Source organism: Diadema antillarum, unplaced genomic scaffold, assembly GCF_040938485.1.
Source record: "Diadema antillarum isolate AM-2024a unplaced genomic scaffold, OU_Dant_1.0 seq00000457_RagTag, whole genome shotgun sequence".
NCBI classification, from domain to species: Eukaryota; Metazoa; Echinodermata; class Echinoidea; order Diadematoida; family Diadematidae; genus Diadema; species Diadema antillarum.
In genome coordinates, this window is record NW_027271429.1 from 162,816 (window position 1) to 177,564 (window position 14,749).

The window sequence follows — 14,749 nt, forward strand, 5'->3', positions numbered from 1 at the left end:
AACACAAGGTCTGTATGCATGCGAATTAAACTGTGGTCATGATGCGAAAAAAAATATGATGGGGCCTGCGTAAAAGCATTAGCTTGTACAGCCGCAGGTCCCGTGAGTAATGAGATTAGGGGAAGTTTAAAATGCGGATGTTTTTAAGACAAACTATAACTGGAGTGGGGAAACCGATTAAAACAAACAAAACAAAAAAATCCAAATCAAATATATGTCACTAAATAAAAATACAGAAAGGTCACATGTTGCAGCAGTATAACCTACTACTAGGACATTGGTAGAACAACAACTGGGGTTGCAGATATTCAAGGGGTGTGTTGCAGAGTATAGAAAATGGCGTTACTGTATGACATAAATACATAAGTAGAAGGTGGAATGATAATGAGATTTGTCGTGAATGTAAACAATACCGTGTACTAGGGAAATAAAGCTCAGGAGTAACATTCAGCATGGGTCCTAAAACCAAGCATTCCGTGTGACCATAGTAACCGACAGCTGTCACGCGCGAGAATTTCGATAACCGAGTGGAACAATAGGTGCATGAAGAGCGCAATAGGCAGACTGATCAAAAATAGTGTTCATGGTTAGGATCTCGCCGGACTGCTAATAAGGGATAGACAAGGGGTAACAGAAAGAGCAACAAGAACTATACACTATGCATGCCGTAGCTGCTAAGAAGATATTGCTTCAGTTTTCGTTCGAATGAGGTTAAAGTGGTACAACTTACAAGTTCCGTCGGGAGTTCGTTCCAATATTTGGGCCCAGTGAACATAATGTTTTTTTTTTGTTTTTTTTTTTTCGCTAAAATTGTTCGGGTACGTGGAAGGTGATATGCGCAACGTTGACGAGTTGGATAATCATGGACTGTATAATTTCTTGTAAACATTTGAGAATATACGTCCATCGTCAACACCACGTCATTCTCACCCTAATACCCCTTTTACAAATATTTTTTTTTCTCTTTTCTGTTCGGTTTCATTTTTGGTTTGACCTATGTTATCCCAGGGATCATCATGATTTCAAGAATGCTAATTCTTCTAACAGAGGTTTTCCCAATAAATGGGAAAAAATCCCGGACACCAAAAAGGCATCACATGTAGAAAATATAAATTATGTATAGGCTCTTCTTCCTGATGATGTCACCTCACATGATGACGTCATTCTCACCCTAATACCCTTTTAACAGTCATTTTTTTTTTCACTTTTCTGTTCGGTTTCATTTTTTGTCTGACCTATGTTATCCCAGGGATTATCATGATTTCAAGAATGCTAATTCTTCTATCAGAGGTTTTCCAGACAAATGGGGAAAAAAATCCCGGACACCCAAAATACATCACATGTAGAAAATATAAATTATGTAGAGGCTCTTCTTCCTGATGATGTCACCTCACATGATGACGTCATTCTCACCCAATACCCCTTTAACAGTCATTTTTTCCCACTTTTATGTTCGGTTTCATTTTTGGTCTGACCTATGTTTTCCCAGGGATTATTATGATTTCAAGTATGATTGTTCTACTATCAGAGGCTTTCCCAATATTAATAATGGGGAAAAAATCCCGGACACCGAAAATACAGTCATGTAGAAAATATAAATCATGTATAGGCTCTTCTTTCTGATAATGTTACCTCACATGATGATGCTGAGTCAACGGCTGTTGAGAAGAACTTTTCAGGCCAGAAGTCGCATGTCAGAGTGAAGCTCGATAGACTTGGCAATGTACACACCCATCGGGCCAATTCTCCTCCCATTGAGGAGTGGTATTTAAAATCTCTGTCACTGCTTTGAAAATGCAATTTCAGATCGTCAGTCTGTAGAAACGCAGAGAAAGGAAATAAAACATGGCATTGAAAAATAATATCACAGCGAATAACAGAATAATACAAAATCAACATATAAGAAGATTGCTATCGTTGTTCTTTCGTCCACAATTTTTTTTAAAAGAGAGACAGGGAGAGAGAGAAAAAGTTTTCAATTCATATTTTTTGTTTTTGTTTTTGCTTTTTTTTGGGGGGGGGGGTGTAGTCGTACGTTGAGTAAACCTTACCTGCAAGGCATGCTGGCAGAGGTTTGACAGAAATCTTAATAGTGGAATATTATCTAAATTGTATGGTGATAAGCAAGAACAAAACGAAACGGCCTCTAATGTGAATTTTCTGAAATCTTTCCCTACGTACAGACAACTGTAACAAATAATAGGTCTACGTAGAAATGTTTTTAGAACGACTAGGAAAACAGCATATCTCTGTCACTCTCAAGTCAATCCAACAATGTTATTAATGATTGGTGCTTTCAACCCCTATTATAATGTTATTACAAATGATTCGGTGAGCTCCGACCACCACCTAAAAGAACATACATATTGATATGCGAAATAAAAAATAATAGTAAAAAGAAGCACATTGAAAGCGGTGCAGTTTTGGGTTGTCCATACTTTTTCCATTTGCCGAAATGACCATACACATTACATTTATTATATAAATACCAGAGGTAACTTATATAGAAACGAAAGCAACAGATATCTGACAGGTTGGTACCATAGAATCAGTCTTTAGATGTGCTAACTCATTTCTCCAAAAAGAAAGAAAATCAATAATTCCAAATATAATAAATATCTTCCAAGGTGTCTATGCATTACAAAAGAAAAAGATAGCCATGTTGTGAAGAAATCATGAGGTTCATATCGACTATTGTAATGGTTCAAAGCACTACAGTGTGGTTATCAATTTTGCCACGCTCTTTTCCCTGTATTCTAACATGTCTATTCGTCAAACTTGTGTTAAAGTATCTGACCAGTCATTAGTGAAAGAATACAAGAAAGAAGTTTGAATATAACTGCAAAATACGAGAGAACAGAACCCAGTGGTTAATGAGTCAGCTCGTTAAGTTCGGCATTTCGAATAAAATTTTCCTCGATTCCCGTTCTCTCCCGTCTGCTGTCTCTCCCGCCCGTCTCTTTGACAGTGCAATATTCTTCTCGTGAGAGTTATGGTAAGGAACACAGCAAACTTTTCCATATAATTTCATAAACAATTGGATAGCTAGAACATTAACATAGAGTGTATAATTAAGTCCGAGGAGGACAAAGAGCATGCAGTATCCGCACAACATCGACTAATATAACTCTACCATTTCATTTCATTTTCATTTCAATGTATTTTCATATTTCTCACATATATCACAATAAAGTATATAAATATGAAAATTATACAAAACATAATTTAGATGAGACTTCATCGGAATGTACAGAAGTTTGATTTGGTATAAACACAAGGTCTGTATGCATGCGAATTAAACTGTGGTCATGATGCGAAAAAAAAAATATGATGGGGCCTGCGTAAAAGCATTAGCTTGTACAGCCGCAGGTCCCGTGAGTAATGAGATTAGGGGAAGTTTAAAATGCGGATGTTTTTAAGACAAACTATAACTGGAGTGAGGAAACCGATTAAAACAAACAAAACAAAAAAATCCAAATCAAATATATGTCACTAAATAAAAATACAGAAAGGTCACATGTTGCAGCAGTATAACCTACTACTAGGACATTGGTAGAACAACAACTGGGGTTGCAGATATTCAAGGGGTGTGTTGCAGAGTATAGAAAATGGCGTTACTGTATGACATAAATACATAAGTAGAAGGTGGAATGATAATGAGATTTGTCGTGAATGTAAACAATACCGTGTACTAGGGAAATAAAGCTCAGGAGTAACATTCAGCATGGGTCCTAAAACCAAGCATTCCGTGTGACCATAGTAACCGACAGCTGTCACGCGCGAGAATTTCGATAACCGAGTGGAACAATAGGTGCATGAAGAGCGCAATAGGCAGACTGATCAAAAATAGTGTTCATGGTTAGGATCTCGCCGGACTGCTAATAAGGGATAGACAAGGGGTAACAGAAAGAGCAACAAGTTTTTTTTTTTTTTTCGCGAAAATTGTTCGGGTACGTGGAAGGTGATATGCGTAACGTTGACGAGTTGGATAATCATGGACTGTATAATTTCTTGTAAACATTTGAGAATATACGTCCATCGTCAACACCACGTCATTCTCACCCTAATACCCCTTTTACAGATATTTTTTTTCACTTTTCTGTTCGGTTTCATTTTTGGTTTGACCTATGTTATCCCAGGGATTATCATGATTTCAAGAACTCTCATTTTACTATCAGAGGTTTTCCCAATAAATGGGAAAAAAATCCCGGACACCCAAAATACATCACATGTAGAAAATATAAATAATGTAGAGGCTCTTCTTCCTGATGATGTCACCTCACATGATGACGTCATTCTCACCCAATACCCCTTTAACAGTCATTTTTTCCCACTTTTATGTTCGGTTTCATTTTTGGTCTGACCTACGTTTTCCCAGGGATTATTATGATTTCAAGTATGATTGTTCTACTATCAGAGGCTTTCCCAATATTAATAATGGGGAAAAAATCCCGGACACCGAAAATACAGTCATGTAGAAAATATAAATCATGTATAGGCTCTTCTTTCTGATAATGTTACCTCACATGATGATGCTAAGTCAACGGCTGTTGAGAAGAACTTTTCAGGCCAGAAGTCGCATGTCAGAGTGAAGCTCGATAGACTTGGCAATGTACACACCCATCGGGCCAATTCTCCTCCCATTGAGGAGTGGTATTTAAAATCTCTGTCACTGCTTTGAAAATGCAATTTCAGATCGTCAGTCTGTAGAAACGCAGAGAAAGGAAATAAAACATGGCATTAAAAAATAATATCACAGCGAATAACAGAATAATACAAAATCAACATATGAGAAGATTGCTATCGTCGTTCTTTCGTCCACAATTTTTTTTAAAAGAGAGAGAGGGAGAGAGAGAAAAAGTTTTCAATTCATATTTTTTGTTTTTGTTTTTGTTTTTGTTTTTGCTTTTTTCAATTCAATTCAATTCAATTCAATTCATCTTTATTCGTCCAATAAAAAGTATTACAGGAAACTCATCGCGGGATTTTCACATATAAATGACAAAGCATAACAAATACAATATATACATAAAAAAGAACAACACGGAATAGCACTTGACAAATAAATAAATAACCGGGCATGTATGCAAAATCAAACTGAAAAGAACAATCGTATAAAAACGTTGCATAAAAACGGACTCCATTGGCATGGTGCTAAAAACTTCAAAAACCTTCTCTCTTGTTACGTCCCAATATCACCCCCCCCCCCCCCCGTCAGCCCGTAATAGACTGGAACCAAAACCAACTCGCACTAAAATACAACACAGCAAACAAATCAAAACATACAGAAACAATATCAGTGATTATATCATCATATATAAATTTCTTTCTAAGTCCACCAATATTGCACAGAGTCATTTCCCAAATTCTGAAATATAATAATGCCAAAAAATATAATCATTGTAGTTGTACATCAACTTGCCGGGAAAAAAAAAAATATAGATAGAGGGAGGATCAGTGGTAGAGAGAAGAAAGAACGAAAAAGAATAAGATAGGAAAGGAAGCATATATAACAGTTCATAAATGACATATATCAAATATCATTAGCTATGGCATCATAAGTCCAAAACTGTAAAATCCCAAAATGAAGTGATGATGATAATGACCAGCCTGTGTCAATGACTAAAATAAGAAAAGGAAAAAAAAAGTTGAGGGTGATGATGATAGTAATGGTAATAATAACATAACATCTTCCAAACTACTTTATTGTTTTACAATGCCCCCCTCCTCCCAACAACTTTCCAACCCATACATACAAAAATCACCATACATTTACCCCTATCACATTACATCCATTTAAAAGCCCATGATTCTACCAAACAACTTACTCATCACAAAAACAATTTCGACACATCCCTGCTGACCCGTAACCTTCCTCAAATTACTCAATCACAATATTCCACGTAGAAACAATGGAAACGGTTAAGCACAAAATCATCAAAAAGCGGGCGGCCTCAGATGGCCCAGGGAGCAACCCAACGGCTTCCTCTAATAATTCAACTACTAATGAGTTAACAGGTATATACTGTTAAGAATCTGTGTGAAAAACAATGAAAACAATTAAACACAAAAATTATCAGAACTTGGGCTGTCGGCCTCGGGTGGCCCAGTGAGCAACCTCACGGGCGGCCTCAGATAATTCAACTACTAATGGGTTAACGAGTACTATTGAAAAGTCTAATTGCAAATGGAATGAAAGAATTCAGATATCGGTTTGTCTTGCATTTTGCAGATTGCAGTCTCTTGCCAGATCTTAACCAACAGAAACATTGGTGAAGAGGGTGATGGGGGTCCTTCATGATATTCTCTACCTTCCTAAGAAGGGGGGGGGGGTGTAGTCGTACGTTGAGTAAACCTTACCTGAAAGGCATGCTGGCAGAGGTTTGACAGAAATCTAAATAGTGGAATATTATCTAAATTGTATGGTGATAAGCAAGAACAAAACGAAACGGCCTCTAATGTGAATTTTCTGAAATCTTTCCCTACGTACAGACAACTGTAACAAATAATAGGTCTACGTAGAAATGTTTTTAGAACGACTAGGAAAACAGCATATCTCTGTCACTCTCAAGTCAATCCAACAATGTTATTAATGATTGGTGCTTTCAACCCCTATTATAATGTTATTACAAATGATTCGGTGAGCTCCGACCACCACCTAAAAGAACATACATATTGATATGCGAAATAAAAAATAATAGTAAAAAGAAGCACATTGAAAGCGGTGCAGTTTTGGGTTGTCCATACTTTTTCCATTTGCCGAAATGACCATACACATTACATTTATTATATAGATACCAGAGGTAACTTATATAGAAACGAAAACAACAGATACCTGACAGGTTGGTACCATAGAATCAGTCTTTCCACCCTGGAACTCAAAGTAGCCACATTTCACCCGGAAGCTTATAAGACGTGGCATACTGGAAATCCATTTGGTCAAGTCTCCTTCCATTGAGGGATGACACGGAGAATCTTCAATTGACAAGTTCAGGTTCTGAATCTATTGAAGAATAATGATAATAATAATAAAGTGACATATTGAGGGAAAATACAGATTACATACTGTCATCACGACTTCAGGATCTTATTGTGAAAAAAAAAATATTCGTCACAATACAGTCTTCACAATCAAGATGTAATAACCGAAGATTGAAATTCATGCTGAAATATACCCTCACGGTTTTTTGGTGTCATGGATATGCTAACTCATTTCTCTAAAAAGAAAGAAAATCAATAAATCCAAATATAATAAATATCTTCCAAGGTGTCTATGCATTACAAAAGAAAAAGATAGCCATGTTGTGAAGAAATCATGAGGTTCATATCGACTATTGTAATGGTTCAAAGCACTACAGTGTGGTTATCAATTTTGCCACGCTCTTTTTCCTAGTATTCTAACATGTCTATTCGTCAAACTTGTGTTAAAGTATCTGACCAGTCATTAGTGAAAGAATACAAGAAAGAAGTTTGAATATAACTGCAAAATACGAGAGAACAGAACCCAGTGGTTAATGAGTCAGCTCGTTAAGTTCGGCATTTCGAATAAAATTTTCCTTGATTCCCGTTCTCTCCCGTCTGCTGTCTCTCCCGCCCGTCTCTTTGACAGTGCAATATTCTTCTCGTGAGAGTTATGGTAAGGAACACAGCAAACTTTTCCATATAATTTCATAAACAATTGGATAGCTAGAACATTAACATAGAGTGTATAATTAAGTCCGAGGAGGACAAAGAGCATGCAGTATCCGCACAACATCGACTAATATAACTCTACCATTTCATTTCATTTTCATTTCAATGTATTTTCATATTTCTCACATATATCACAATAAAGTATATAAATATGAAAATTATACAAAACATAATTTAGATGAGACTTCATCGGAATGTACAGAAGTTTGATTTGGTATAAACACAGGGTCTGTATGCATGCGAATTAAACTGTGGTCATGATGCGAAAAAAAAAATATGATGGGGCCTGCGTAAAAGCATTAGCTTGTACAGCCGCAGGTCCCGTGAGTAATGAGATTAGGGGAAGTTTAAAATGCGGATGTTTTTAAGACAAACTATAACTGGAGTGAGGAAACCGATTAAAACAAACAAAACAAAAAAATCCAAATCAAATATATGTCACTAAATAAAAATACAGAAAGGTCACATGTTGCAGCAGTATAACCTACTACTAGGACATTGGTAGAACAACAACTGGGGTTGCAGATATTCAAGGGGTGTGTTGCAGAGTATAGAAAATGGCGTTACTGTATGACATAAATACATAAGTAGAAGGTGGAATGATAATGAGATTTGTCGTGAATGTAAACAATACCGTGTACTAGGGAAATAAAGCTCAGGAGTAACATTCAGCATGGGTCCTAAAACCAAGCATTCCGTGTGACCATAGTAACCGACAGCTGTCACGCGCGAGAATTTCGATAACCGAGTGGAACAATAGGTGCATGAAGAGCGCAATAGGCAGACTGATCAAAAATAGTGTTCATGGTTAGGATCTCGCCGGACTGCTAATAAGGGATAGACAAGGGGTAACAGAAAGAGCAACAAGAACTATACACTATGCATGCCGTAGCTGCTAAGAAGATATTGCTTCAGTTTTCGTTCGAATGAGGTTAAAGTGGTACAACTTACAAGTTCCGTCGGGAGTTCGTTCCAATATTTGGGCCCAGTGAACATAATGTGTTTTTTTTTTCGCGAAAATTGTTCGGGTACGTGGAAGGTGATATGCGTAACGTTGACGAGTTGGATAATCATGGACTGTATAATTTCTTGTAAACATTTGAGAATATACGTCCATCGTCAACACCACGTCATTCTCACCCTAATACCCCTTTTACAGATATTTTTTTTCACTTTTCTGTTCGGTTTCATTTTTGGTTTGACCTATGTTATCCCAGGGATCATCATGATTTCAAGAATGCTAATTTTTCTAACAGAGGTTTTCCCAATAAATGGGAAAAAATCCCGGACACCAAAAAGGCATCACATGTAGAAAATATAAATTATGTATAGGCTCTTCTTCCTGATGATGTCACCTCACATGATGACGTCATTCTCACCCTAATACCCTTTTAACAGTCATTTTTTTTTCACTTTTCTGTTCGGTTTCATTTTTTGTCTGACCTATGTTATCCCAGGGATTATCATGATTTCAAGAATGCTAATTCTTCTATCAGAGGTTTTCCCAACAAATGGGGAAAAAAATCCCGGACACCAAAAAGGCATCACATGTAGAAAATATAAATTATGTATAGGCTCTTCTTCCTGATGATGTCACCTCACATGACGACGTCATTCTCACCCTAATACCCTTTTAACAGTCATTTTTTTTTTTCACTTTTCTGTTCGGTTTCATTTTTTTGTCTGACCTATGTTATCCCAGGGATTATCATGATTTCAAGAATGCTAATTCTTCTATCAGAGGTTTTCCCAACAAATGGGGAAAAAATCCCGGACACCAAAAAGGCATCACATGTAGAAAATATAAATTATGTATAGGCTCTTCTTCCTGATGATGTCACGTCACATGATGACGTCATTCTCACCCTAATACCCCTTTAATAGTCATTTTTCCCCACTTTTCTGTTCGGTTCCATTTTTGGTCTGACCTATGTTTTCCCAGGGATTATCATGATTTCAAGTATGATTGTTCTACTATCAGAGGCTTTCCCAATATTAATAATGGGAAAACATCCCGGACACCGAAAATACATCACACGTAGAAAATATAAATTATGTATAGGCTCTTCTTTCTGATGATGTTACCTCACATGATGATGCTGAGTCAACGGCTGTTGAGAAGAACTTTTCAGGCCAGAAGTCGCATGTCAGAGTAAAGCTAGATAGACTTGGCAATGTACACACCCATCGGGCCAATTCTCCTCCCATTGAGGAGTGGTATTTAAAATCTCTGTCACTGCTTTGAAAATGCAATTTTAGATCGTCAGTCTGTAGAAACGCAGAGAAAGGAAATAAAACATGGCATTAAAAAAATTATATCACAGAGAATAACAGAATGATACAAATTCAACATATGAGATGATTGCTATCGTCATTCTTTCGTCCATACTTTTTTTATAGAGAGAGAGGGAGAGAGAGAAAACGTTTTCATTTCATATTTTTTGTTTTTGTTTTTCCGTTTGTTTTTGTTTTTTGCTTTTGCCCTTTTTTTTTTGGGGGGGGGGGGGTGTAGTCGTACGTTGAGTAACCCTTACCTGAAAGGCATGCTGGCAGAGGTTTGACAGAAATCTAAATAGTGGAATATTATCCAAATTGTATGGTGATAAGCAAGAACATAACGAAACGCCCTTTAGTCTGAATTTTCTGAAATCTTTCCCTGCGTACAGACTTAATGTAGACAACTTGTAACAAATAATAGGTTTACGTAGAAATGTTTTTATAACGTCTAGGAAAACAGCATATCTCTGTCACTCTCAAGTCAATCCAACAATGTTATTAATGATTGGTGTTTTCAACCCCTATTATAATGTTATTACAAATGCTTCGGTGAGCTCCGACCGCCACCTACAAAGAACATATATATTGATATGCGAAATAAAAAAAAATAATAGTAAAAAGAAGCATATTGAAAGCGGTGCAGTTTTGGGTTGTCCATACGTTTTCCATTTGCCGAAATGACCATACACATTATATTTATGATACTGATACCAGAGGTAACTTATATAGAAACGAAAGCTACAGATATCTGACTGGTTGGTACCATACTATCGGTCTTTCCACCCTGGAACTCAAAGTAGCAACATTTCACCCGAAGGCTTGAAAGAAGTGGCATAGTGGAAATCCATTAGGTCAAGTCTCCTTCCATTGAGGAATGACACTGGGAATCTTCAATTGACAAGTTCAGATTCTGAATCTAGCAAAAAATAATAATAAAGTGACACACTGAGGGAAAATACAGATTAGATATACTGTCATCACGAATTCAGGATCTTTTTGTGAAGACAAAATAAATATTCGTCACAATACAGTCTTCACAATCGAGATTGTAATAACCGAAGATTGAAAAACATGTTGAAAAATGTCTTCACGCTTTTTTCTTGTCACAGATATGCTAACTCATTTCTACAAAAAAAAGAGAAAATCAATAAATCCAAATATAATAATCATCTTCCAAGGTGTCTATGCATTACAAAAGAAAAAGATAGCCATGTTGTGAAGATATCATGACGTTCATATCGATTATTGTAATGGTTCAAAGCACTACAGTGCGGTTGTCAATTTTTCCACGCTCTTTTCCCAACTATTCTAACATGTCTTTTCGTCAAATTTGTGTTGAAGTATGTGACCAGTCATTAGTGAAAGAATACAAGAAAGAAGTTTGAATTTTTTTCCCACTTTTATGTTCGGTTTCATTTTTGGTCTGACCTATGTTTTCCCAGGGATTATTATGATTTCAAGTATGATTGTTCTACTATCAGAGGCTTTCCCAATATTAATAATGGGGAAAAAATCCCGGACACCGAAAATACAGTCATGTAGAAAATATAAATCATGTATAGGCTCTTCTTTCTGATATTGTTACCTCACATGATGATGCTGAGTCAACGGCTGTTGAGAAGAACTTTTCAGGCCAGAAGTCGCATGTCAGAGTGAAGCTCGATAGACTTGGCAATGTACACACCCATCGGGCCAATTCTCCTCCCACTGAGGAGTGGTATTTAAAATCTCTGTCACTTTTTTGAAAATGCAATTTCAGATCGTCAGTCTGTAGAAACGCAGAGAAAGGAAATAAAACATGGCATTAAAAAATAATATCACAGCGAATAACAGAATAATACAAAATCAACATATGAGAAGATTGCTATCGTCGTTCTTTCGTCCACAATTTTTTTTAAAAGAGAGAGAGGGAGAGAGAGAAAAAGTTTTCAATTCATATTTTTTGTTTTTGTTTTTGTTTTTGTTGTTGCTTTTTTTTGGGGGGGGGGGTGTAGTCGTACGTTGAGTAAACCTTACCTGAAAGGCATGCTGGCAGAGGTTTGACAGAAATCTAAATAGTGGAATATTATCTAAATTGTATGGTGATAAGCAAGAACAAAACGAAACGGCCTCTAATGTGAATTTTCTGAAATCTTTCCCTACGTACAGACAACTGTAACAAATAATAGGTCTACGTAGAAATGTTTTTAGAACGACTAGGAAAACAGCATATCTCTGTCACTCTCAAGTCAATCCAACAATGTTATTAATGATTGGTGCTTTCAACCCCTATTATAATGTTATTACAAATGATTCGGTGAGCTCCGACCACCACCTAAAAGAACATACATATTGATATGCGAAATAAAAAATAATAGTAAAAAGAAGCACATTGAAAGCGGTGCAGTTTTGGGTTGTCCATACTTTTTCCATTTGCCGAAATGACCATACACATTACATTTATTATATAAATACCAGAGGTAACTTATATAGAAACGAAAGCAACAGATATCTGACAGGTTGGTACCATAGAATCAGTCTTTCCACCCTGGAACTCAAAGTAGCCACATTTCACCCGGAAGCTTATAAGACGTGGCATACTGGAAATCCATTTGGTCAAGTCTCCTTCCATTGAGGGATGACACTGAGAATCTTCAATTGACAAGTTCAGGTTCTGAATCTATTGAAGAATAATGATAATAATAATAAAGTGACATATTGAGGGAAAATACAGATTACATACTGTCATCACGACTTCAGGATCTTATTGTGAAAAAAAAATATTCGTCACAATACAGTCTTCACAATCAAGATGTAATAACCGAAGATTGAAATTCATGCTGAAATATACCCTCACGCTTTTTTGTTGTCATGGATATGCTAACTCATTTCTACGAAAAAAAGAGAAAATCAATAAATCCAAATATAATAATCATCTTCCAAGGTGTCTATGCATTACAAAAGAAAAAGATAGCCATGTTGTGAAGATATCATGACGTTCATATCGATTATTGTAATGGTTCAAAGCACTACAGTGCGGTTGTCAATTTTTCCACGCTCTTTTCCCAACTATTCTAACATGTCTTTTCGTCAAATTTGTGTTGAAGTATGTGACCAGTCATTAGTGAAAGAATACAAGAAAGAAGTTTGAATTTTTTTCCCACTTTTATGTTCGGTTTCATTTTTGGTCTGACCTATGTTTTCCCAGGGATTATTATGATTTCAAGTATGATTGTTCTACTATCAGAGGCTTTCCCAATATTAATAATGGGGAAAAAATCCCGGACACCGAAAATACAGTCATGTAGAAAATATAAATCATGTATAGGCTCTTCTTTCTGATATTGTTACCTCACATGATGATGCTGAGTCAACGGCTGTTGAGAAGAACTTTTCAGGCCAGAAGTCGCATGTCAGAGTGAAGCTCGATAGACTTGGCAATGTACACACCCATCGGGCCAATTCTCCTCCCATTGAGGAGTGGTATTTAAAATCTCTGTCACTTTTTTGAAAATGCAATTTCAGATCGTCAGTCTGTAGAAACGCAGAGAAAGGAAATAAAACATGGCATTAAAAAATAATATCACAGCGAATAACAGAATAATACAAAATCAACATATGAGAAGATTGCTATCGTCGTTCTTTCGTCCACAATTTTTTTTAAAAGAGAGAGAGGGAGAGAGAGAGAAAAAGTTTTCAATTCATATTTTTTGTTTTTGTTTTTGTTTTTGTTGTTGCTTTTTTTTTTTTTGGGGGGGGGGGGTGTAGTCGTACGTTGAGTAAACCTTACCTGAAAGGCATGCTGGCAGAGGTTTGACAGAAATCTAAATAGTGGAATATTATCTAAATTGTATGGTGATAAGCAAGAACAAAACGAAACGGCCTCTAATGTGAATTTTCTGAAATCTTTCCCTACGTACAGACAACTGTAACAAATAATAGGTCTACGTAGAAATGTTTTTAGAACGACTAGGAAAACAGCATATCTCTGTCACTCTCAAGTCAATCCAACAATGTTATTAATGATTGGTGCTTTCAACCCCTATTATAATGTTATTACAAATGATTCGGTGAGCTCCGACCACCACCTAAAAGAACATACATATTGATATGCGAAATAAAAAATAATAGTAAAAAGAAGCACATTGAAAGCGGTGCAGTTTTGGGTTGTCCATACTTTTTCCATTTGCCGAAATGACCATACACATTACATTTATTATATAAATACCAGAGGTAACTTATATAGAAACGAAAGCAACAGATATCTGACAGGTTGGTACCATAGAATCAGTCTTTCCACCCTGGAACTCAAAGTAGCCACATTTCACCCGGAAGCTTATAAGACGTGGCATACTGGAAATCCATTTGGTCAAGTCTCCTTCCATTGAGGGATGACACTGAGAATCTTCAATTGACAAGTTCAGGTTCTGAATCTATTGAAGAATAATGATAATAATAATAAAGTGACATATTGAGGGAAAATACAGATTACATACTGTCATCACGACTTCAGGATCTTATTGTGAAAAAAAAATATTCGTCACAATACAGTCTTCACAATCAAGATGTAATAACCGAAGATTGAAATTCATGCTGAAATATACCCTCACGCTTTTTTGTTGTCATGGATATGCTAACTCATTTCTACGAAAAAAAGAGAAAATCAATAAATCCAAATATAATAATCATCTTCCAAGGTGTCTATGCATTACAAAAGAAAAAGATAGCCATGTTGTGAAGATATCATGACGTTCATATCGATTATTGTAATGGTTCAAAGCACTACAGTGCGGTTGTCAAT

General features: G+C 36.2%; 1 protein-coding gene across 3 annotated transcripts in view; it reads right to left on the reverse strand.

The window, feature by feature from the left end:
- Window positions 1-4,040: 4,040 nt before the first annotated feature.
- LOC139732963 (uncharacterized) overlaps window positions 4,041-14,749 on the reverse strand; it is a 70,876-nt gene continuing 60,167 nt past the window's right edge. For 2 of the 3 annotated variants that reach the window (XM_071643801.1, XM_071643799.1), the window contains 6 exons: window positions 14,229-14,381; window positions 13,300-13,482; window positions 12,476-12,628; window positions 9,778-9,960; window positions 6,851-7,003; window positions 4,041-4,704 (listed from right to left, as the gene is read on the reverse strand). In XM_071643801.1, the coding sequence (XP_071499902.1) occupies window positions 4,489-4,704; window positions 6,851-7,003; window positions 9,778-9,960; window positions 12,476-12,628; window positions 13,300-13,482; window positions 14,229-14,381 (1,041 nt within the window). In that variant the 3' untranslated portion in view covers window positions 4,041-4,488. The remainder of the gene's footprint in view (window positions 4,705-6,850; window positions 7,004-9,777; window positions 9,961-12,475; window positions 12,629-13,299; window positions 13,483-14,228; window positions 14,382-14,749) is intronic. The other variant, XM_071643800.1, reaches the window with a different exon arrangement.